The sequence below is a fragment of the Terrapene carolina genome, unplaced genomic scaffold, assembly GCF_002925995.2.
Source record: "Terrapene carolina triunguis isolate 2854851 unplaced genomic scaffold, T_m_triunguis-2.0 Scaffold836, whole genome shotgun sequence".
NCBI classification, from domain to species: Eukaryota; Metazoa; Chordata; order Testudines; family Emydidae; genus Terrapene; species Terrapene triunguis.
In genome coordinates this window covers 3,378,841-3,401,013 of record NW_020665187.1, presented here as the reverse complement: position 1 = coordinate 3,401,013, position 22,173 = coordinate 3,378,841, and the positions used below count along the sequence as shown (strand labels likewise).

At 50.7% G+C, this 22,173-nt stretch overlaps 1 protein-coding gene across 1 annotated transcript in view; it reads right to left on the bottom strand.

Annotated features, from left to right (window-relative positions):
- Nucleotides 1-20,259, bottom strand: part of KRT80 (keratin 80) — a 23,293-nt gene extending 3,034 nt beyond the window's left edge. The window contains exons 1-6 of the mRNA XM_026660762.1: nt 19,933-20,259; nt 14,064-14,278; nt 8,988-9,048; nt 6,771-6,866; nt 860-1,024; nt 467-592 (exon numbers count right to left, since the gene is read on the bottom strand). Of these exons, the coding sequence (XP_026516547.1) occupies nt 467-592; nt 860-1,024; nt 6,771-6,866; nt 8,988-9,048; nt 14,064-14,278; nt 19,933-20,259 (990 nt within the window). The remainder of the gene's footprint in view (nt 1-466; nt 593-859; nt 1,025-6,770; nt 6,867-8,987; nt 9,049-14,063; nt 14,279-19,932) is intronic.
- Between the last annotated feature and the right edge of the window lie 1,914 nt (nt 20,260-22,173).

The following is a 22,173-nucleotide window of genomic DNA, read 5'->3' as shown; positions in this document are numbered from 1 at the left end:
CCCACCCTCCATACCCCTCTCCCACTCCCACCCCATGACATCCCCACCTCCCTCCCTCCATAGCCCTATCCCAGCCCCACCCCATGACACCGCCCCCCCAAAGCCCTCTCCCACCTCCACCTCCACTCTCCCCTCCACAACAAATCACTGGCAAATCACAGCCCGCCCTCTCTCTGCCTTAGTTTCCCCTCCCACCCTTAGGCTATTTAGACCGTGGGCTCTTTGGGGCAGGGACTGTTTCCCACTGTGTGTCTGTGCAGCACCCGGCGCAACGAGGCCCTGATCTCATTTGAGGCCTGTAAGCGCCAGGGTAACACAGAATAACAACAGATTACCCCACCAGACTCATCCCAAGGGGGGGAGTGACGGGTGTGCGCGGGCACCTGGCTCCGACCTGGGGCCGGCTGCCGTTTCTCTTGTGTTTCCAATGCCCGAGGCTTCCCCTCTCCCGAGGCCCAGGGCTCACCTGGCTCTTCAGGGACACGATGCAGGTCCTCAGCTTCTGAATACGTATGGTCAGCTCCGCGATCTCCCGCCGGCCGCTGAAGAGCTGCTCCCTGTACGTGGCGGAGTGGGTGGCTCCTTCGTTCAGCTGCAGGGAAGAGTTGAGACGGCGTCACCCCTTCCCCGCCTTGCAGCCGCGCCTGGGATTCTGCAGGGAGCTGGTCCCTCGCGGGTGCCGGGGACAGACACTGTCTAGCTCTCTCGTCTCTCTCACTTCCCCTTGCCCCTCTTCTTCCTCCACCACCTCTCTGTCTATCTACCGCTCACCAATCCCCATGGGTTCTAGGCAGGCTCTCTCCTGCTCCCCCACACCAATGGCTTTGCGGCATGTCTCCCACGAGAGAGAGCCGTGTACCTTGCTCCAGGTAAGGGCTTCTGCCTCCTCCCAGCTCCTGAAAGCGAGGGCTTCATACTGCGCCCTCACTTCCTCCACGATGCGGCTCAGGTCAAGGTTGCATCTGTTATCGATCCCCATGACGACGGAGATGTCCTTGATTTCTGCCAGCAACTCCTGAAGCTCCTGGATGGCGGGGAGGAGAGGAGAGGAGAACTGAGCGGACACGTATGCCGCAAGGTTACAGTCAGCTGTGCAGGGCCAGCCCAATCCGTCCCATACGCAGCTGGGAGGTGGGAAGTTTTCATAAGTCAAGGCGCAGGTTTGCAAACCCCACCATGGAGTGGTTTGGCTCTGGTGTCCTGCTTAATTCAACCAACCCTCCCCAAGGTTTGGGCTGGGGCTCAGAGTAGTGGCTCTGGGTTTGGCCATTGCTGGGATTTCGAATTCTCCCAGACCCTGGGCAAAACGATGTGCTCGTGTTGCATGAGAGCACTAGTGGGTGTTGGTTGATTTAGCAAGTGTTTGTGGTCATGTCAATACCCAGCCGCTGTGCTCATCTGCAGTGGGCAAGTGGGGTAGGGGCCATGGGGGTGTGAATTAATGGGAGAGCTGTGGAACTCATTGCCAGGGGATGCTGTGAAGGCCACAAGTATATAAAAACATTAGATAAGCTCATGGAGGATAGATCCATCGATGGCTATTAGCCAGGATGGTCAGGGACGCAACCCCATGCTCTCTAAGCCTCTGATGGCCAGAAGATGGGACTGGATAACAGGGGATGGATCACTCGAGAATTGCCCTGTTCTGTTCATTCCCTCTGAAACATCTGGTACTGGCCACTTTTGGAAGACCGGTGTAGCGGGACGGTCACCCCGCTCCAGCCCTCAAAGGGTTAAAAGCCAGCCCTTGGAGAGGGCTGGGGCTGAGAGCCAATAAGAAGAGGCGGGAAGGCAGCCAATCAGGGCCAGGCTGGGCTCTATAAAAGTGTTGCAGAGCCAGAAGGCAGTCAGTCTCTCTCTAGCTTGGGAGCGAGAGGGACCTAGCTGCCTGGGAGCACAAGGGTACCTGGAGTGGAGCAGTGCTGGGGAAGGGCACAAGGAGCTGGGGAGCTCCAGCCTGGCAACTCCCCAGGCTGAGGCCTTGGTAAAGGCCTAAGGAGGTAGTGGGGCTGCAGAGGTGCAGCCCAGGGATAGGCAGAGGCAGCTGGTCCAACCCCCTTGCCTGTGAGGAGTGGCCATGACAGACTGCCGTCTGCCCCAGAAAAAGGGGGCTAGATGACGACTGGCAGTAGCCACTGAGGCAAGGTGGGCATAGGAGGTGGAGGTTCCCCTGGGAGGGGGACCCAGAGTGTGGGGGTGCTGCTGTGGGGCAACAACCCAAGATAAGAGGGCACCGGGGTCTGGGAGGGACACGGGGCCTGTGGCCGGCGAGACAGTAGGAGGCGCCGTGCCGGTGAGTCTGCGATCTCTTACAACAGGATATTGGGCTAGATGGACCATTGGTTTGACCCAGTGTGGCCATTCTTATGTTCTTAGCTAGCTAGTTTGTGCCAGATACCTGCTGACATACTGTGGCTGCCCACGGACTTCAGGGCTGACTCTGGACTGTACAACATGCCCCCCCTGGGACTCCATACCAATGCTATAGATAGAACGGGGGTCCACATGCTGCAGCAAAGGCCCCTGAGCACTTAAGAAGAATCGCCATTAGCTCCTGACAATATACAGCCTATGACACATGCCTGCCATCCAGTAGAGGGCAGTGTGGCGCTTGCACACGTTGCAAAGCTAAGGTGGCCATGTGTCCTTGGTTATAGATGCCCTCCATGAGGAAACTGTCGGTGGCATGGGGTTGCTACCGTCTCAGGATTACAGTGTCTAGCAGCCGGACACAGGACTAGGAAGTTTTTCTCTGGGAATACAGCCGAACTAAAGGGAGCTCTCCATTGTCCACCACTCAATATTGAGCCATCGCCCACCACCGCCACCCAAAGGGTAAATGGGGACTATATGTCCTATGCCTTCTCCTGCCCATGAGAAGGTGTGACTCCATCCAACACTGGGCAGTTGTGGTATGCACATATCAGCCCGCATCCACGTGTTGCAACTCCCGACTCCGGGGTGTTTGTTCTTGATGACTCGGGGGAAGTGACAACGGATGCAGACATGGTTCAGCAAATCAAAAAAGACACCCTAATCTATGTTAGGAAACCACACTCCTGTGCCGTTGGTACTCAGACAAGACCCAACCTGAAGGGATCGTAAACTAGTGGAATGCCCGATAAGCCACTTTCACTCTGCCTCTCACTGTAGGTCTCATTTTCCTCTCATGAGGGCGTAACACGACTGATTTCAGTGAGGTTACTCCTCGTTTACCCCTTTACACTAAATCACTGCATTTTCGGCCTTTTGTCCCCGTCAACGTGCTTTTATTCCACGCTTTTGTAGCCCTTGTATCGAAGGCTTTGCTAGAAGTTAGGGCACTGATGGCTTTGTTTGCGTTACCTCTCCCTGATTGGGGGAACAATGATTGGGACTGGATGGATGATTCACCTGTTACCGGTGACAAATCTCTTTCCATGAACAGGATTTTAAGTGTATTTCTTCCCCATTGAGGCTTGATCCCCAGGTAAATGTATAGGGGTTGTTAGAGGAAAGGTTAATGTGGGAGAATTCATATGCTGGAGCAGTTTCCATGCACAAAGGGCCTGATTCTGTTCACATTCACACCAGTATAAATCAGGAGTAACTCAGCGGTGCTACTTCTGACTGCCGCCGTTATAAGGGTGAGCAGAATCAGGTAAGTGGAGTTAGAAGGCTGTGAAACAGACGTGAGAGCAGAATCGTGCCCAAGAACTTTTCTTCTAGTGCGGCTGTCGTTACAGAATAACAGAGGAAACCAATTCAAACTAGGGGCTAGGTTGCGTATCAGTTACCTCAGGGAGAACTAGGGGTGGTTCAAAAAGGGGGATTATTTCATGTTCAAATTTTTTTGGTGGATTTTCCTGATTATTTGACAAATCAATTCCAAAGGAAAGTTTTTCATTGAGAAGAGAACCAAGTTTTTCTCTCCCAGCAGAGTACGCTCCCGGAGGCTGAAATAGAACGCAGGAATCTTGACTCCCAAGTCCCACTCGCTCTAGGCTATATTCCCACAGGTGGGGACAGAACCCAGAAGTCCTGACTCCCCCTTGCTCTAACCACTAATCCAGATTTACCAGACCAGCAGGACCAACAAAAAAACTCCGTAAGTTATGATGGAAGTCCCAGAAGACATTATAATGCTGTTAAAGGGACCTTTCGCTATCAATTTTGAATTGTACCAGGGAAAAACTATGCACAACAGATTTATAACATGGCTAGGGTATGTCTATACCACACACTAAGCCCAAGTTCTCCTGTAGGTTTGAGCCCAAGTCCTACTCCTGTCCACACACAAATCAATCTGACTTGAGTCAGCAAGCACTCATGACCCAGGTCCTCTGACCCTGCCTGGGGGATAGGTCAGAACCCAAGTCCTGTCATTCTGCAGTGTGGCCACAACTCTAGCTGAAGACTCAAGGCAGAAGGTCTACGCAGAGTAGTGTGGATGCGTTAACATGACTGTGAGAGCCGGATCTGGCAAATGGAAACCCAGGTTTCCAATTCAGTGTGGCCGCTCAAGCGTGGGCTTGAGAACACCAATGCGGTCCTCCAGACCCAAGTTTACAATGCTGTGTAGACATACCCTTAGAGACCTTCCCCCCTAGCTCTTGCTATAAAAGAAAGATTTGTTCCCTCGGCCCCTGTAGCTTTGGAAAAGAGGAGGCAAAGCGAGGGATCCAGGAAACAAGATCCTTGACGTCAAATAGCTCCACAAAGGTTGCTAGAAAAGTTGCTTAACCTGAAAACAGGCTCGGTCTGCGGAACGGCCGGGGCAGGTATAATTTCTTTGCATAAAGGGTGGATGAAAGAACACGACGGGCTGCCAAAGTCAACAGTGTGACTCCCAACAGAAATGAATTGAAGAGGAGGCTGGGAACGTAGCGAGGGGCGCATACAGCCAGGCCAGTCGGAGCTGCGGTGGACAGTGACGGCTTCCTCCCGTCTCTATGACATCCTTTTCCAGCAGCGCAGCCAGCACTGGGAGACAGCCTGGCAGCTTATACAGTCAATCAGGAGGCAGTACGGTCTAGTGGCTAGGACACAGGTCTAACCCTCCAGAAACCTGAGTTTTAGTCCCAGTGCACGGCTGGGTGATGTGTGCTGCAGTTCCCCCACCTATAAAACAGGGAGAATTATCCTGGCCTGCTTTGGAAAGCACTTGGCGCTTTACTGTTGAAAAGCAGAGTCTTTTTCACTTGCATGTTACAATGGTACATCAGCACCACGCAACTGAGAATCAGCTGCATTCTCTGGGTCAATTCACTGAGGTGGAGGCTGTGTTGTTAAGGTACCGACTTTCTTCTTTCTGGGTGGGTGCTCCACCCCCGCTCTACCCCGAGGCCTCACCCCCACTCCATCTTTTCCCCCCAAGGCCCCACCTTTGCTCCTCCTCTTCCCGCCCTGCCCTGCCCGCTCCCCGAGCATGCCCCGCCCTGCGGATAAGGGTGCTGGTTGAGGAGTCCCTCCCGATCCCAGCTGGAGACAAGTACATGCCTTGCAGCATTGGGCTTGTAAAATCATCCTAGCTAGCTTAACTGCAGATGCAATTCTATTGATGCTAATATGCCTTAATCCCCTTCCTTTGACTCTCGCTAAGCTATTTCCCTTAACAATATCCTGTTACGAAAATGACACAGGCTCCATCTACACGGTGATAAGTGACCCGTGGCATGGCCGGGACTGGCCCGGGGCAGCTGACGTGGGCTGCGGGGCTATCGAATTGCAGTGTAGACTTTCGGGCTTGGGCTGGAGCCCGGGTTCTCAGACCCCGGGAGCGCAGAGGGTCTCAGACCCCCGGCTCCAGCCTAAGGCCAAACATCTACACTGCAATCGGTAGCCCCCGGAACCCGAGTCAGCTGTCCCGGGTTCTAAGACTTGATGCCGTGAGTTTTTTTTTATTGCAGACGTACGCACAGAGGTAGTTGGTTCTATTCAGTGGGCCAGATTTTTGATCTCATTGAGAATGGCGTAAATCTGGAATGACCCCAAGGAAATCAGTGGGCCAAATCCTGCTCCTACTCAATGGAAATCAGGAACAGTGCCCCAGTGCAGCAAAGCGCCTAAGCGTGTGCTTAACCTTAAGCATGTGCTGCAGTGCAACGAAGCACTCAGCAAATGCATACGGCCCATCACACATGCTTCCGGGACTTTGCTGAATCGGGGCCCAACTGCGTCACCATCAGTGAAGTTAGACTGATGTACCATTGCTGAGAGAAGAAATCAGACCTAATGGAGTTACTTTGGGTTTACAACAGCCTAACTGAGATCAGAACCTGGCCCTGTGATGGTGTAGAAGGTTAGACCTCTCTGGCGCGCCCTTGGGGAGAGGGTAAAATACAGAAAAGGTCAAGAGACTTCTGCAGCCCACCAAAGGTAGTCTCCAGGGTCTTTGGAAAGCCAGGGGAACAAGAGACCAGAACTGACCTCACTCCTTTCTGAGATGGCCTGGATGGCCAAGGCGCTCAAGTGGTCTTCGCAGTCAGAAAGCTCTTAGTCCAGGGGCTGGCGAGCTCTGAGATGCAGCCCTGCTCCTTCAGCGTACCACTCCCTGCCCCTCTCCAGGCTTGACACATCTCACAGCTGTGTGGGGTTGGCACTGATTGTGCCCATTGCATTTCCCCCCAAAACAAACAATTCGGCACATCGGACATAAATTCACCCGACGTTTTGGTGCTGCCGAAATTGCATTTTTCACCAAAAAGTAAGTATTTGGCTGAAAAATTTTGCCCAGCTCCACCAGCCTCGTTGCACACACTTAGGCATCTGGTCTTATAGTTGCTTCTTACCTGCTCGTATACGGCTTTCTTTAACTCCATCAACTCTTGAAGCCCCTGCAGTTTTACCTCTAGCTCGGTTCTATGCATGGAACCAGCGTCTAAATCCTGTGGGACAAAGAAGACATATAGATTCATAGATTCATAGATTCTAGGACTGGAAGGGACCTCGAGAGGTCATCGAGTCCAGTCCCCTGCCCGCATGGCAGGACCAAATACTGTCTAGACCATCCCTGATAGACATTTATCTAACCTACTCTTAAATATCTCCAGAGATGGAGATTCCACAACCTCCCTAGGCAATTTATTCCAGTGTTTAACCACCCTGACAGTTAGGAACTTTTTCTTAATGTCCAACCTAGACCTCCCTTGCTGCAGTTTAAGCCCATTGCTTCTTGTTCTATCCTCAGAGGCTAAGGTGAACAAGTTTTCTCCCTTTCTCCCTTACTATCAGCGCTAGTAACAAAAGATCTGTACATGGGACTCTGACTTGTGCCTTGGGGCGAGAGATCTTCTCCATTGTGCACTGATGACCCAGTCCTGGGACAAAGCAGTGTCCTTTGGGGATACTATCCATCCATTCTGCAGGATGGTGGATGTTGCTGGTGGGACCCTGCTTTGCTGCTCCCATTGAGGGTGGGTGATCTGAGAAGAAGACCTCTAGATAAAATTTCTTTTTGTTAGTGCTTGAGTGCAGGGAAGGAGGTAGGGCATAGAACATGAGAATGACCATATTGGGTCAGACCAAAGGTCCATCTAGTCCAGTATCCTGTCTTCCGACAGTGGCCAAGGCCAGGTGCCCCAGAGGGAATGAACAGAACAGGGAATCATCAAGTGATCCATCCCCTGTCGCCCATTCCCAGCTTCTGGCAAACAGAGGCTAAGGATACCATCCCTGCCCATCCTGGCTAATAACCATTCCATAAAAGGAAAGAAGCAGGACTGGCCCATAAACAGTCATCTTTTAATCATAAGGAAAAGCAGAGATTGTTGAAAACACTGATGCAATGAACAAAAGCCACACAAACTGCCCTTACCAGGCCATGAGCACGCTTGGGAACAACTTATAATTAACAATAACAGTCATTTATGGTGAGCATTTTCCACAGCTCATAACACCCTACCTTTCCTTGCCAAAGATTCCAAACCCATATACACAACCATTGATTTCTGCTCACTCGTCACAAGGGCAGCTACCTCTGGGGTAGAACATGGGGGCTGTTTAGCAGGGCCTGGCTGCACTACACTTCTGCCACTGGTTTTCAACCTTTCCATATTGTGACCTCATGTAGAGAAATGTTTCAGGATGCCCCTGAAGCGAAGGTGGTTACGACCCATCCTTGCGACCCTACTGAATCATGACCCCAGGCTGAGACCGCATGGTATATGCAACTGAAACGGCACAGGAATCTTGCCTGATAGAATTTGGCCAAGACACGGCAGCTAATACTCCATGCTTTTGCCCCAAATGCTATGCGGTCTTTAGCAACCACAGGTGCTCAGGTCCTCACTTGTCTATAGTTCATTTCAAAATACATCACCTCCACCAGCCTGTGGTCCTCCTGGGCCAGGTTGTCATCTACTGAGCCCCTGCCTTTAGCGCTGTAGGGAAATGGCTACACAGCAAAAGAGCCCAGGTGAACTGGCTGGGGCTTGTGGGGCTCAGGCTGCAGGGCTAAAAATGGCCATGTAGATGTTCAGACTTGGGCTGGAGCCTGGGTCTTGAGTCCCTCCCCTGGTTTCTGGGTTTCAGAGCCGAGGTTTGAACGTCTATTTTAGCTCTGCAACTCACGGCTGCTGGTTTCTTTGTGCCGGGTAGCCATGCTCTAGGTTTCCTATAGGGGCAGGTCTCTCATGCAAACACAGAGCCAACCCAACCCTCTTATTGGTGCTTACCTGGCCCCCGTGAATGTAGTATCTGAGCGCCTCACCATGCTGCTGCTAGTCCCGTTTCACAGAGATCTGAGGCCCAGGTCCTCAAAGAAACCTGGGCCTCTAACTTCCTTTGATATCAGTGGACATTAAGCACCTAAATATCTTTGAGGCCCTGCGCCAGAAAAACAAGGTGACTTGCTCAAGGCCACGCAGCAAGTCTGTGGCAGAGCAGAGACTCAAATCCAGGTCTCCTGAGCCCAGGCTGGGGCCCTAACCACTAGACACTCCTTCCACTGCAGGTGCATCTTTGCTGTAGATGCGCACACAGCCCTGTGACGATGAATGGCCACTTACCCTTTTCAGCTCCACGAAGGTGAATTCCATGCCACTCCGTTTATGTATTTCATTCTCGTATCTACGGAGAGAGAAGCAGATTGGTGTGAATCCCGGCAGGGCTAAGCTCAATTCTGTATTGGAGATCTTGCAGGTTGCTTTGTTTATTACAGTAGCACCTAATGCCTCTTGTACTAATACATCAATAAGAGTCACAGTGATCCCCAGACAGCTTATAATTGAAACAGACAAACTGTGGGAGGGGAAGTGGCTGGTCCAGCCAGAAATAGAATCAAGGTCTTCTGAACCCTAGGCCAATGGTCTCCTCGTTGGCCCACCCTGCATCCAGGGGACCAAATTCCCCATTTGCCTCTCTCGAAAGGGAACAACCCAACCCAGCCCAGCAATGGCAGCCTTCCTTCAACTTCCATCAGAGTGGCCAAGATAAAGGGCCATTTAAAGGAAATGATGGACACCCTTTTGTGACGTTATTGATATGAACAGTGACCGTATAGATCATTGGTGCAACCAAGGTTATGATTTGCTGGTTACGATTATGCTATCTCAGGGGTAGGCAACCTATGGCACACGTGCCGAAGGCGGCACGCGAGCTGATTTTGAATGGCACTCACACTGCCCGGGTCCTGGCCATCGGTCCGGGGGGCTCTGCATTTTAATTTAATTTAAAATGAAGCTTCTTAAGCATTTTAAAAACCTTATTTACTTTACATACAACAATAGTTTAGTTATCTATTATAGACTTATAGAAAGAGACCTTCTAAAAACCTTAACATGTATTACTGGCACACGAAACCTTAAATTAGAGTGAATAAATGAAGACACGGCACACCACTTCTGAAAGGTTGCTGACTCCTGTGCTATCTGAATGCATGTATCATGTTGTATTTAAAGTTATAAGTATTGGCTTTATACTGCCTGTATTTCAAACTTGTGCTTTGCTTCTGGGTGACACCCCAGACAATGTGGCATCAGCACTGCCTAGCCTGCTTGATGGCCCATTAAGGACCATCAGCTATACAACTGACCCACTGAGAGAAGGCAGATACACTTTGTGACTCAGCAAGACATGCAGGGACATGCCTATGGACCGAACTCTAAGGTTTTTTCATGCCATGTGCTGGGTAGCTTGTGTTTGGAACAAAGGAAGCACAGGTCGCATGGCAAAAGGACTATAAAAGGCATCATCATCATCTCCATTTTGTCTTCAATCCTGCTTCTTACTTCTGAAGGAACCTTGCTACAAACTGAAGCTCTGAACAAAGGACTGAATGACCCATCCCAGCTGGGGATGTTCCAGAGACTTGATTTGACCCTGCAGTTTATTCCATCACTGCTACAAGCCTGAACCAAGAACTTTGCCATTACTGTATGGAATTGACTCCATTTAACCAATTCTAGCTCTCATCTCTATTTCTTTCTTTTTATGAATAAACCTTTAGATTTTAGAGTCTAAAGGATTGGCAACAGCGTGATTTGTGGGTAAGATCTGACTTGTATATTGACCTGGGTCTGGGGCTTGGTCTTTTGGGATCGGGAGACCCTTTTTTCTTTTACTGGGGTATTGGTTTTCATAACCATTCCTCCCCATAATGAGTGGCACCGGTGGTGATACTGGGAAACTGGAGTCTCTAAGGGAATTGTTTGTATGACTTATGGTTAGCCAGCAGGGTGAGACCGAAGTCCTCTCTGTTTGGCTGGTTTGGTGAGCCTTAAGAGTAAAGGACCCCAGCCCTGGGCCGTGACTGGCCTGCTCTAAGCAATTTGTCCTGAATTGATACTCTCAGTTGTGTCCTGCCAGAGGCAGCACCGTTACACCTTTATATTGAAGGTACCTGCATAAAGAGTTTGCAAAGGGTTAATAAAGGCTTCCTACCTGCTTTAAGACATGGCTAATCAATTGTTATGGAGTCCAACAGGTCAATCGGTCGCTCATAACCCTGGCTCATAAGCAGGCTACCACACCTCTAGTGATGTGCTTTACGGGGAGCGTGTGGCACGTGCCACTCTCGCTTGTGACATGCTTATAGCCTCCGCTAACTCTTTATGAGCTGCTTATAAATGTAGCCTCAATTACATCTAACTGAAACCGTGCTGGAGCCCAAGTGAGCGTCACCCTTGCAAAGAAGACAAATCTATATGGTAATAGAGAACCCGAACTCAGCCCCCAGTTATTGTGGCTCTTCTTAATAATTGATCGTTCATAATAATCATTTGCATTGCGGTAAGAGCGCCAGTTACCGCCCGGGAAGACGGTCCCTGCCCCGGAGAGCTTACAATCTAAGTGCTAAAGTAGCCTGGGTCTAGGGCAGGGGTGGCCAACCTGTGGCTCCGGAGCCACATGCTGCTCTTCAGAAGTTTAATATGCGGCTCCTTGTATAGGCACCGACTCCGGGGCTGGAGCTACAGGTGCCAACTTTCCACTGTGCCGCGGGGTGCTCACTGCTCAACCCCTAGCTCTGCCACAGGCCCTGTCCCCACGCCACCCCTTCCCACGCCCTCCCCTGAGCCTGCCCTGCCCTTGCTCCGACCCCCCAGAGCCTTCTGTGCCCCACAAAACAGCTGATTGGGAGGTGCGGGGAGGAGGGGGAGGCGCTGATCGGCAGGGCGGCCAGTGGGCAGAAGGCGCTGGGGTGGGGGGTGGAGCTGATGAGGGGCTGCTGACGTATTACTGTGGCTCTTTGGCAATGTCCATTGATAAATTCTGGCTCCTTCTCAGGCTCGCCCTGGTATTTAACTGTTTCATAAGCCCTGGTCGGGAGGCGAATGGGAGAAGTGGTTGGTTCTTCTGGTTTTTCTGCTCTTTACCTGGAATGTCTGACTCCGTGCCAGTGCACATGTGTTGTTAATTAGAGCCTGCTTCTCTCCCGCTCCATCCGCACCCCAACCCCTGCCGAAAACGCTTCACGCCTTGCAGGGCACTGACATCATGTCACCTACTGCGCAAACTACAATCCTGACGGAGTGGCAGCCCACGCTCACCCCCGCCCCCACGGCTTATCCAGCTTTCGGCTGGAGAAGGGTGGCAGAGAGGAGGGCCTGGGCGCGGGGAGGTGACTCGTGCAGGGGTAGAGCGACCCTTTCCGAGCACAGACAGATCACAGCTCGCTTTCTCCTTCAGGATGAACCTGAGGACGTGTGCGTGGTGGTGTGTAGCTTTAAGGATAATTGGTCTGGCTATTGAGTAGCAACGCAGCAGGGTGCTCGGTAGCAAAAACGCACTGTACAAGATCCTCCTGTCTGAGTCAGTGGACTCGGAGTTAGCTAGGGGCTGCTTGACTAATTTCAAATCAAGCATTTTCCAAGCAGCAAATTCTCCGTGGGGAAAAATTGGTTTTGATGGAGTTTTCAGTTGGGAAAAGCAAAACAAAACATTTCGTTTTTTGATTGACTTGATATTGATCTCTGAGTCCGCCTCAGCACCATGGTGCCAGATGGGAGTCGTAGTTATGAATCCTTCTTGCCTCTACTCTCCCTTATGGGACCTGCTACCTGGCGAGACTACATCTCCCATGATGCACCCCTCTCTCCCTATGTCTCTGTCATGAAATGTTACAGTATTTCTAAATTGAAAATTTTTAGACATTTTTGGTCCATGAAAAGTTTCAACATTTTCATGGACAATGCAGGACCGATGCAAAATGTCAAAACATCAGAATTTCCCAGGGGACAGAAATTCTGTTTTTCGAACAGCTCCAGCATCAGGAAACCTAAGTTCTAATCCCTGCTCTGCTGCTGTCTAGTGGTACCTCTCTGTGTCTCAGTTTCTCCATCTGTAAAATGGGGATCAGGATATTTACCCATCTTTGTAAAGGTGCCCTGAGATCTCTGGATGGTAAAAGGTAAATATTATTATAGCAGTCGGGGAAAATATGAGGTAAAGAATGACATTTTCTAAATGCTTGAGAAAAAAGCCTTCTGTGCTTGGTTTGTTCACAGCGTTGGCTGAAAAGGTACAAATAACCAATATGTTCAAAACCCATAAGGGTTGGGGATGATTTGTCAATCAACAAAGGGGCTGAATTCAGAGGGGCATGACTCTAACTAAAACTAAGGCTCCTTTGCATCACTCTGACAGTGTGGGCTTAAATTGCATGTAAATTAGATTAAATAATTACAACCATTTAAATAATACTAATTTTTTATATCTGTGCTCGTCTATAGCACTTTTCAGTAGATCTCAAAATGTTTTACAAACAAACAGCATTGTTATCCCCATTGTACAGATGGGGAAACTGAGGCACGAGGCGGTGAAGTGACTTGGTCAAGGTAATCAAGTAGGCCAGTGGCAGAGCCGAGAACAGACCCTAGGTCTGCGGAGTCCCAGTCCAATACTGTAACCACTAGGCAACATTACCTCAACTGCCAAAGTGGTGTAAAGGGTATAAGAATCAGACTCATAATGAATATTATACCTGATTCTGCTTCAGTTTACACCAGTGTAAATCAGAAGTAACTCAGCTGTAGTTCATGCAGTTACACTGGTGTAAAATTAGTGTAAGTGAAAGAAGAATCAGGCTCATTAATAGTTGTAAAACCATAATAACTGGACAATACAACAGTTAACCCAGGGGTAAAGTCCCACTTTCTAAAGTACACAGATCGGGAGAACATGACAGAAGGGACCCATTTCATAGGGGCTCAGAGAGCACTCCCTTGAAATGAGTGAGGCATTCATTTCTGTGTCAAAATACAATCACTGACTTGTGCAAACAGGGCACTTGTGCATGCAAAAATCCCACATCTGTTCATGCAACTGTGATTTTGTGCATGCAAATTGGGTAGACAAGCCCTTAGAATCTCTCTCTCTCTCTGTTTCCCTCTATGGATTTCTATCTGTCTACTTGTCTAAGTTCATTAAGCAGGAAAAAAGTGTGAGCCTTATTTTCAGATCCTGCAGTTCTTGTTGAAAGCTCATCATCTCTCCAAAATCAGACCCTTGAGGTTTTTGAGTATGGACACTAGGAGAAGAAATCTCTTATTATCCACAGTCCATACTGTTGAACTGGTACCTAACAATAGGGTGCAAATTAATCCCTATATTTCCAAAGACCCCCAACAAACTAGGACGAACGGCACCTGCTTCGGATGTTATCCATGGACTTCAACACCTCAGTCAACTCGGACTCCAGCTGTTCTCGCTCGTGGCCGACAGCCCTCATCTCTTGCTTCAGTTTGCTCATGTACTGGTCGTACAGGAGTTTGATGTCTGACTCGGAACGGGAATTGTCCTGATCTTTCAGGAAGCTCCACCTGATCGTGAGAATCTTGTTCTGCTGCTCCAGGCATTGGACCTGCAGAACGGAATCCAGAGACATTAGTAAGGTTGATGGCGGAAGGCTGATGTGAAGCCCTTCAGCCAACACACTAGACATTGAGATTGGGACCTCCAGCAATACATGGGGAGGGATAGCTCAGTGGTTTGAGCATTGGCCTGCTAAACGCAGGGTTGCGAGCTCAATCCTTGAGGGGGCCATTTCGGGATCTGGGGCAAAAAAATTGGTCCTGCTAGTGAAGGCAGGGGACTGGACTTGATGACCTTTCAAGGTCCCCTTCCAGTTTTATGAGATAGGTATATCTCTATATATTAAACCGTTACAGCTTGAGGGACACAACTGGGCTCTCAAACAAGGAGCTGTAAAAGAATCCCATCCCATTAAGATCAGGCACAGAAGGGCATTACATTCACATATGGAGGCTTTGCTTTACGTACTCGGTGGTTTCCCGACAAGTCAAATCAGCCCGACAGATCATCACTCAAGTCAGCTGATTAGCACATCCTATTGGACATGTCATCAAAAACTGACAAGTTAAAGACCAAACTATAAAGCTTCAACTCAAAGTTTATTTCCGTCTTCGACAACCCCTAAGTGCCAAAGCTTTATACAAAAGAGGCGGGAAATATCTAGGACATGCATAAAGAATGAAGCCAGAGCTTCTACCACGCCATTGGGCAGCTGAAGGAATGCACAAAAAGGGCCAACCAATAGAATACCTCCATCGAACATTAAAGAGGGAAAACGTATGGGACTGAACAACATAGAGGACATGCAAAGAGAGGCCCAGGATAGAGGGGAACAGCTGTGGATGGCTGCTGAGAGCACCATCTAGAGAACGTGGCAGATCAGGGTTCAAATAGCAACACCAACTCCTGGAAATGGGTAGGAGTGGAGAGAAGAGGCTGGTAGAAGGATCCCAAGGCAAGGTCTCATGGATAGAATAAAACTAATCTGTATCGGAATCTTTCCCGCACCATCATATGTCACCTGGGGCATAAACAATACAGGGCACTATCTCCTCTGTGTAAACACCCCTTCTTCTCAATATGAATCTGAAGTCTGGATAACATTCCTGTGAGCCAACAGAGATAAACTCTTCATCAGCCCATGCGTTGAATCTATCCATCCACCCATTTATAGGTGCCATCCCTGTTTGATTGCCTGATTCTTTCTGTTCTCTGTCCATCTTTGCAATCTTTCTTTACAAGTAACAACTTGCCTTTTCATCTGCTAGGGCATCCATCTGCCCCTCTCATTTCAGCTGCAGTCTGTCTGGCAGCATCGCTGTTACGTATGCTGGTAGCGCTTTGATTTCTGTATGGACTATGTCCGTCAGGCTTCATGCAGCTGTGTATTGGTTTGATGAGGGAACATGGTCCAGCGAGTAGCACACCACGCTGGGCTGCAGAAGACCTGAACTCTGCCAGTGACTCCCCCCTCTGTGCCTCAGTTTCCCCTCTATTTAAAGTACTTATTTGGCCCTCAGTACTGTAGTATCTGAGCACGCCACAATCTTTGATGCATTTATCCTCACGACACCCCTGTGAGGTAGGACGCTGCTATTGTACCCATTTTATAGTCAGGGGAGTGAGGCACAGTGAGAAGTGTCTTGCCCAAGGTCACAGAGGAAATCCGAGGTAGAGCAGGGAAATGAACTTGTATCTCCTGAGCATCAGGCTCATGTCCTAGTCACCGGACCATCCTTCCCCCAGCCTCTGCCCCTTAAGACTGTAAGCTTAAGGGGCAGAGGACTGGACTCGATGACCTCTCGAGGTCCCTTCCAGTCCTAGAATCTATGAATAAGCTCTTTAGGGACCGAACTGTCTCTTACTATGTGTCCGTGCAGTGCCCGGCGCAACAGGGGCCCCCATCTTGCTACTATACTACAAATTATAACACTATGATAAGACAATTCCTCAGCCCAGTTGGCCTAGCGTGATATTCGCTTCCCTGCAGGTACCAGTAATAACGGTTGGTCCTAAAACATAAATATGGGCCTGATTCGCTGCTGCATCCTTGCAGTGTATGCCAGTGTCACTCCACTGAAATCGGAAGGGTTACTTAGATGATTAGCCCCTTGGGGAAGGGACTGTCTTTTTGATCTGTGTTTGTACAACTAGAGCTGTACTGGGCTCTGACTAGAGTTACTCGGGACTACAGCCATACAATCAATAAATAATAATAGGCCGACACCGGGGCAAAACTGGAGTAATGTCGTGTGAATCAGGTTCCGACGTTTGCACTGCAAAGGGCCGTGCACAGCTACGGAGCTACATACGGTCACCGCAAGAATGGCAGACCTTGTGTCCTGTCAGCGGGCGTGCATCTCGGTGTGTGAGAGTGCACGTTTTTTGGTCGTCCAGCCTCCATTCTAACTTGGCACACTCCCATACTCGCGGTGATGGCCGTACGGCTCAGCAACGACGCGGCGCTTTTCAGCCTCAAAGCGCTTCCATTAACGATTTATTCACCAGCTCTCCTCTCTCCGCTCCGCGCACGAAACAAATTGCTTTAATCGTACTTAATTCGGCGGGTGAGAGCTGCCAATTGCCGCCAATGCTGTGAAGCGGCCGTTAAGTCAGCTGAGGGGATGGCTCACCCATGCGTCCTCTCTGAAGGATAGTAACAGCATCATCTGTGCAAAGCTGCCAGCTCCTGCCCATCCAATAGGTTCAGCAGCTGAGGACTGATTTAACTTGCTTTGCCAAGGGGTAGAAAAATGCGCTGGCCATTGGGACAAGATCTTCTAACAGAGGGTGGTTTATCTGCTTAGTTTGTCCCTGGTTCAGCTGTCAGCAGCCACGGAACGACCCTCCTGATCTGTCTTCTTCTTTACATTACAGCAGTGTCTCGAGGCTGCAGCTGAGATCAGGATCCCGTTGTGCGGTGCGATGTTCACACAGGGAGAACCATCCATGCTTTGGAGGAACTCCCTGTGAACGTCTGCAAAGCCACCTCATTACCCACCTTCCAAACCCCCCTTAAAACTCTCCTTTGCCATGCGGCCTACAAAGAAGGCCGGACAATGGTTAGGCCGTTGCTTTGCTGAGGTCACTGCCTCTGAGGCTGACCAATATTAGCTGTTTCCTAGTGCCCCACCTCGGCCCTGTCTGCATCCGCCTGTTGTCTCTTGTCATATGCTTAGATTGAAAGCGGTTTAGGTCAGGGACTGTCTTTTTGTCCTGTGTTTTTAGAGCGTCTAGAGCGATGGGAGCCGCTACCATATCACACCTAATCAATAAGGTACAGCACCTAGCGTAACAGGAGTCACTACCTAGCACAATGGGGTCCTGCTCCATGACTAAGGCCCATAGGTGCTACCATAATACAAATAATAAAATAAGAAGCAACATCTACCCTGGTGAGCTTACATCTAAACAGAGAAGAAGTGGGAGTGGAAGCAGGCGTACAGATGGGAAGTGACTTGTCCAAGAGCACGCAGCAGGCAGAGACAGAAATAGAACCTGGGGCTCCTTGAACCCGACCCAGTGTTCCATCCATTATACCTCGCTGCCTCTCTCCGCTGGGCTCCGCACAGGGCGTGCTGAGAAACGTCTATCCAATTTGAAGCCTACAGAGGCACCGCTGGAAGCGGCCGGCACAAACACTGAGCCGAGTCCACCCCAGGCCTGCGTGAAAGATCCTCCGGGACACACTAGGAAAGGCCCCGTTTCGGATGTACAAGGCAGCGGGGCACGGAGAGCCCACCTGGAAAGGGCCACCGAACAAGAGCTCTGTGGCAGAGCTCAATGAGGAGGAGTCATGGACAGTGGGGTGGCTGGTGGGCTGGGGAAGTGGCTACCGGGTCCCTGCACAACACAGGGACCCCAAACACCGGCGTGAAAGGGGCATAGCTGGTGGCTGCTGCTTCTCTTGCTCATAGGCTGCAGGGATAGCTGAGACCTTGCAGCCTGGGCGTTCTGGTCCTTAAATCTGGATTGAGGGGAGACCATGCCACTCCCCTCCTTCCAAAGTTACTGAGGCTATTCACAGGGGGACCCAAGATTTGATCTATGGGCCTTAAGATGACCATCACTGAGCATAGAGTGGGAGAACCTGCCATATATCTTATCCCTGGAGGTCTCTTGTTTCTGGTTTGCTAAGTATGAACAGGATAAGATGCCGGGGTTGCCCGGGATAGAAGGGATGGTCTCGATGACCCAGGAGGTCCCTTCCAGTCCAATGTCCTGTGTTCCTGTATTCGTTAGGCTGCAGAAAGGGGTCAGAACCGAGAACCCACTAGCCAGCCATTATTTGCCTCCTGTCCAAACACATGTGAGCCACATCCAAAGGAAACCCAGAGTCAGTAGCAGCTTGACCAGGACTCATCCTCCTCAGCCGCATGGCAGATCCCAAAGGTGCGTGGCCTCCTGGCTGGGAATGGTCAACCCGCTACCTCCCAGCTATGGCCATAGCAACTCCCCTGGGGTTCTATGGCCCGTGTGGCATTTGACTGAGGTCATGTGAATTCCAGAGGCACATTCGCAACTGTATGTTACATTTCTCTGCCAATGGGTTGAAATTCACCCCTGTGTAGAAGGCCAGTGGGAGATGGCCGCCATCTTGGCTGACATACCAGAGATCTCCAGAGCTAGAAGCCCTTGAGCTAAAGAGCCAATGCACCCTAGCTAGGGTTGTACCAGACTCTCATGTGGGTCAGACACCGAAGAGGCCCTGTAATACACGCTCCCCAGCGGGATTCGTAGGCGCCACTTAAGGCCAGTTTTGAGGGCTTAAGTGGCGCCGGGGTCTTGTGGTGGACTCTCTGCCCAGGGGCGAATTTCCTATGTACCAGATTTCATTCTCAGGGCTGGCACATGAAAAAGTGCAACGCACAGATTGTCACATTTGCACACTCCAGCGGGCAGCCGTGCCGGCCTGGATGCCCAGTGGTACACGGAAACACGGGTTGTGCAGACGCAGTTTAGGCAGATGCTGTTGAAAACAGAGCCCCACAGTACTAGTTCATACCCATATGAGCACTGGGTTGGTTTGTTTTTTTAATGCAGTAGCTCGGAATTAGCTGCCTACATGATAGACTTCAGTGAAGCAACCCTTTCGGGAGATTACCATCTGTTTACAGAGTATAAATGCTTTGCAGGAACCTGCCTCAAGTAGGCGAATTGTTTTGCTTTGAGAAAATCTTCTACCTTCCCCTGGACCTGAGCAGATGAAAGACTCTCTGCAGGAGAGCTTGCTTAGCTGATCCAGTGACCCTTCCTTTTCCCCCTGTCACCCACCACAGTATTGGCTGGTTAGTTTTCTCTTGTTTCAGGCATTAGAAAACAAAACGAGCAGGAACTGTAGGCTATTTTACTGATTGCAGCTGCTGTGCTAGTTCTCTGCCCAGCTACAGGTATGAAACTCCTCCGGCTCCATCTTTTGTCCTCACAGCCCCTGTCTCTGCTGCTTCAATCAGTGGCTGAGTTTCCCTTTTCCCAGGGAGATTACTAGCCGATGGGGATGGACAGGGTCTTTGAAGCAGTGGACCGGGGTACTGGCTAATAATCATGCAAACTTTTGGTAAAATAGACAGCATGGGAGGAAAGAACTATCCCCGCAACTGGGAAATTAGCTAACATTGAGAGCCAAATCTCTCTTGCCATAGGCACCTCACAGCCCGTCCCCCGCTGGCCTCTGTGGTCACTCGAACCTGGCACTCCTCTTACCTTCCCAATTAAGGATGCGAATTGGTCGTTGAGGATTTTCATCTCGTCTTTCTCCTGCTTCTTCCTCTCCTGGAACGTGGGGTCCACGTCTAGGCGCATCGGCGTCAAGAGCTTCTCGTTGCTGAAGACGGACGGGCAAGAGGAAGACGTGTATCCACCAAGACTCGAGGTGCTGAAGCTTCTGCTGGCTGGACCACCAGGGCTGCTGCAGCCGTCGTATTCAGAGGACGTCACCACCGAGCTCCCCCTGTTCTGATTCCATGACGCCTGCCAAGACGAGAGCGAGCTGCTGCCGAAGCTGCTGAATTCGTTGGAGCGGCTGGTCATCCTGGCTCGGCCGGTGGCGGGGAGGTAGGGGAAGGTCTATGAACTAAGCTGCTGCCGGGAAAGAGAAGTGGCACCTTGGAGAATATGGTCTGTTTAATTCCTGCCTCCACTGAGCTGGGGTTAGCTAATGCATTACAAACACCTGCTCTGCTCTGTTCATAAAATGAGAAGGGCGTGACCGTTGAGGTAATCCAGATCAACCTGTTGGCTTTTTTTGTTTTGTTTGTTTACGTTCCCGCCTTTCATGTGGCGCTTGTTTGATTGGTGAGCGAGCACATATGCCCTGACACTCACAGGGAAATGAAATCACTCGCACTCACGTGCCCCGAGCAGCCGGCTTCCTCATCCTTAAATGGTGAAGAAACAAACCAGTGGCGCAAGGATCTGCCTCCCTCATACAAAGTGGATAGGTATGTCATTAAGGTAATGGGCAATGATTCACGAGATGGTGGTTTAATTCCTGACTCTACCCCGGGCTTTCCGAGGAGACCAGCAATTTTGGGTGGCCGGCGGGAGGTACCGACAAAGGTCTGGTTTTCAGAGGGCAGGCGCTCAGCACTTTCTAAAAATGAGGCCCTTTTGAGATGTCTTAAGTCAGGCATCTAACATTTAAGGCATGCAAAATCACTAGTCATCAGAGACAATTGTAGCCCCTCTGTGACCTTGGGTATGAATAAAATTTTCAGAATCACCTAAGGATACGTCTGCACACTATCAGGGCCGGTGCTACCATTAAGACAAACTAGGCGGTTGCCTAGGGCGACAAGATTTGGGGGCGCCAAAAAGCGGTGCCCCCAATTTTTTTTACAGCGTTCCTGGGCTGGGCTGCCGGCGGTGCGCTGACACGTGCGGCTCAGACTCCCTCTCCCAGCGCAGCGGCCGCTCCACTTCTCCCGCCTCCCAGGCTTGCGGTGCCAATCAGCTGTTTGGCGCCGCAAGCCCTGGAGGGGAGGAGAATTAGACCGGGGGCGGCGTGCTCGGGGAGGAGGCGGAGCAGAGGTGAGCTGGGGTGGGGAGCTGCCGCACGACTCCCCGGGGTGGGGGGGAAGCTGCCGCGGGGAGGGCGCCTCAGGGCAGGGGGGGAAGCTGCCGTGGGGGGAGCTGCCGCAGGGCGGGGGGGCGGGGAGCTGCCGCAGGGCTGGGGGGCGGGGGGGGCGCAAAGTGGAAGTTTCGCCTAGGGCGCGAAACTTCCTTGCACCGGCCCTGCACACTATGCCCCCGCTCTCACTCACGTTTGAGCCCAAGCCCTGTTTCCATCACTGTGACTCGGATCAGCAAACACTCAGGATCTAGGTCTTAGGACCTTGCGAGGGGGATGCGTCAGAACCCAAGTCCTGCTGTGACGTGGGTCCAAGCCCTGTCATTTTGCAGTGTGGAGGCAGCTCAAGCCGCAGACAAATAGAACGTCTGTGTAGCACATTGTGGACACAGTAGCCCAGCTGTGAGACCCGGGTCCAGGTTAACAACGCAGTGTGAACGCTCAAGCGCGGGCTCGGAAATACGGAGTCCACAAACCCGGGTCCCACAGATGTGGGCTTATGATGCAGTGTAGACGTACCCTAAGTGACTTAGGAATCTCAGTCCCATTTTCAAAAGTGGCATGAGCCCTTTTTGCCAAATTATTAAAGGTATTTAGGCACCTGAATATGCAGTGAGGTGCCGAGTGGGATTTTTGAAAGCACCTAAGCACCCAATAGGAGTTAGTCACCTAGGTGCTTTTGAAAACCCCACTAGGCATGTCCCCGCATCGTTAGGTGCCCAAAAATCTTTTAAAATCTGGCCCCCCCAAGAGCCTAAATCCCATTGTCTTTCAATGAAACATGAGCTCCTAAGTCACTTTTAGTCATTTTTGAACATTTTACCATCTATGGTTCCTCATCTGAAAAATGGGGATAAAATGATACAGGCTTTCTC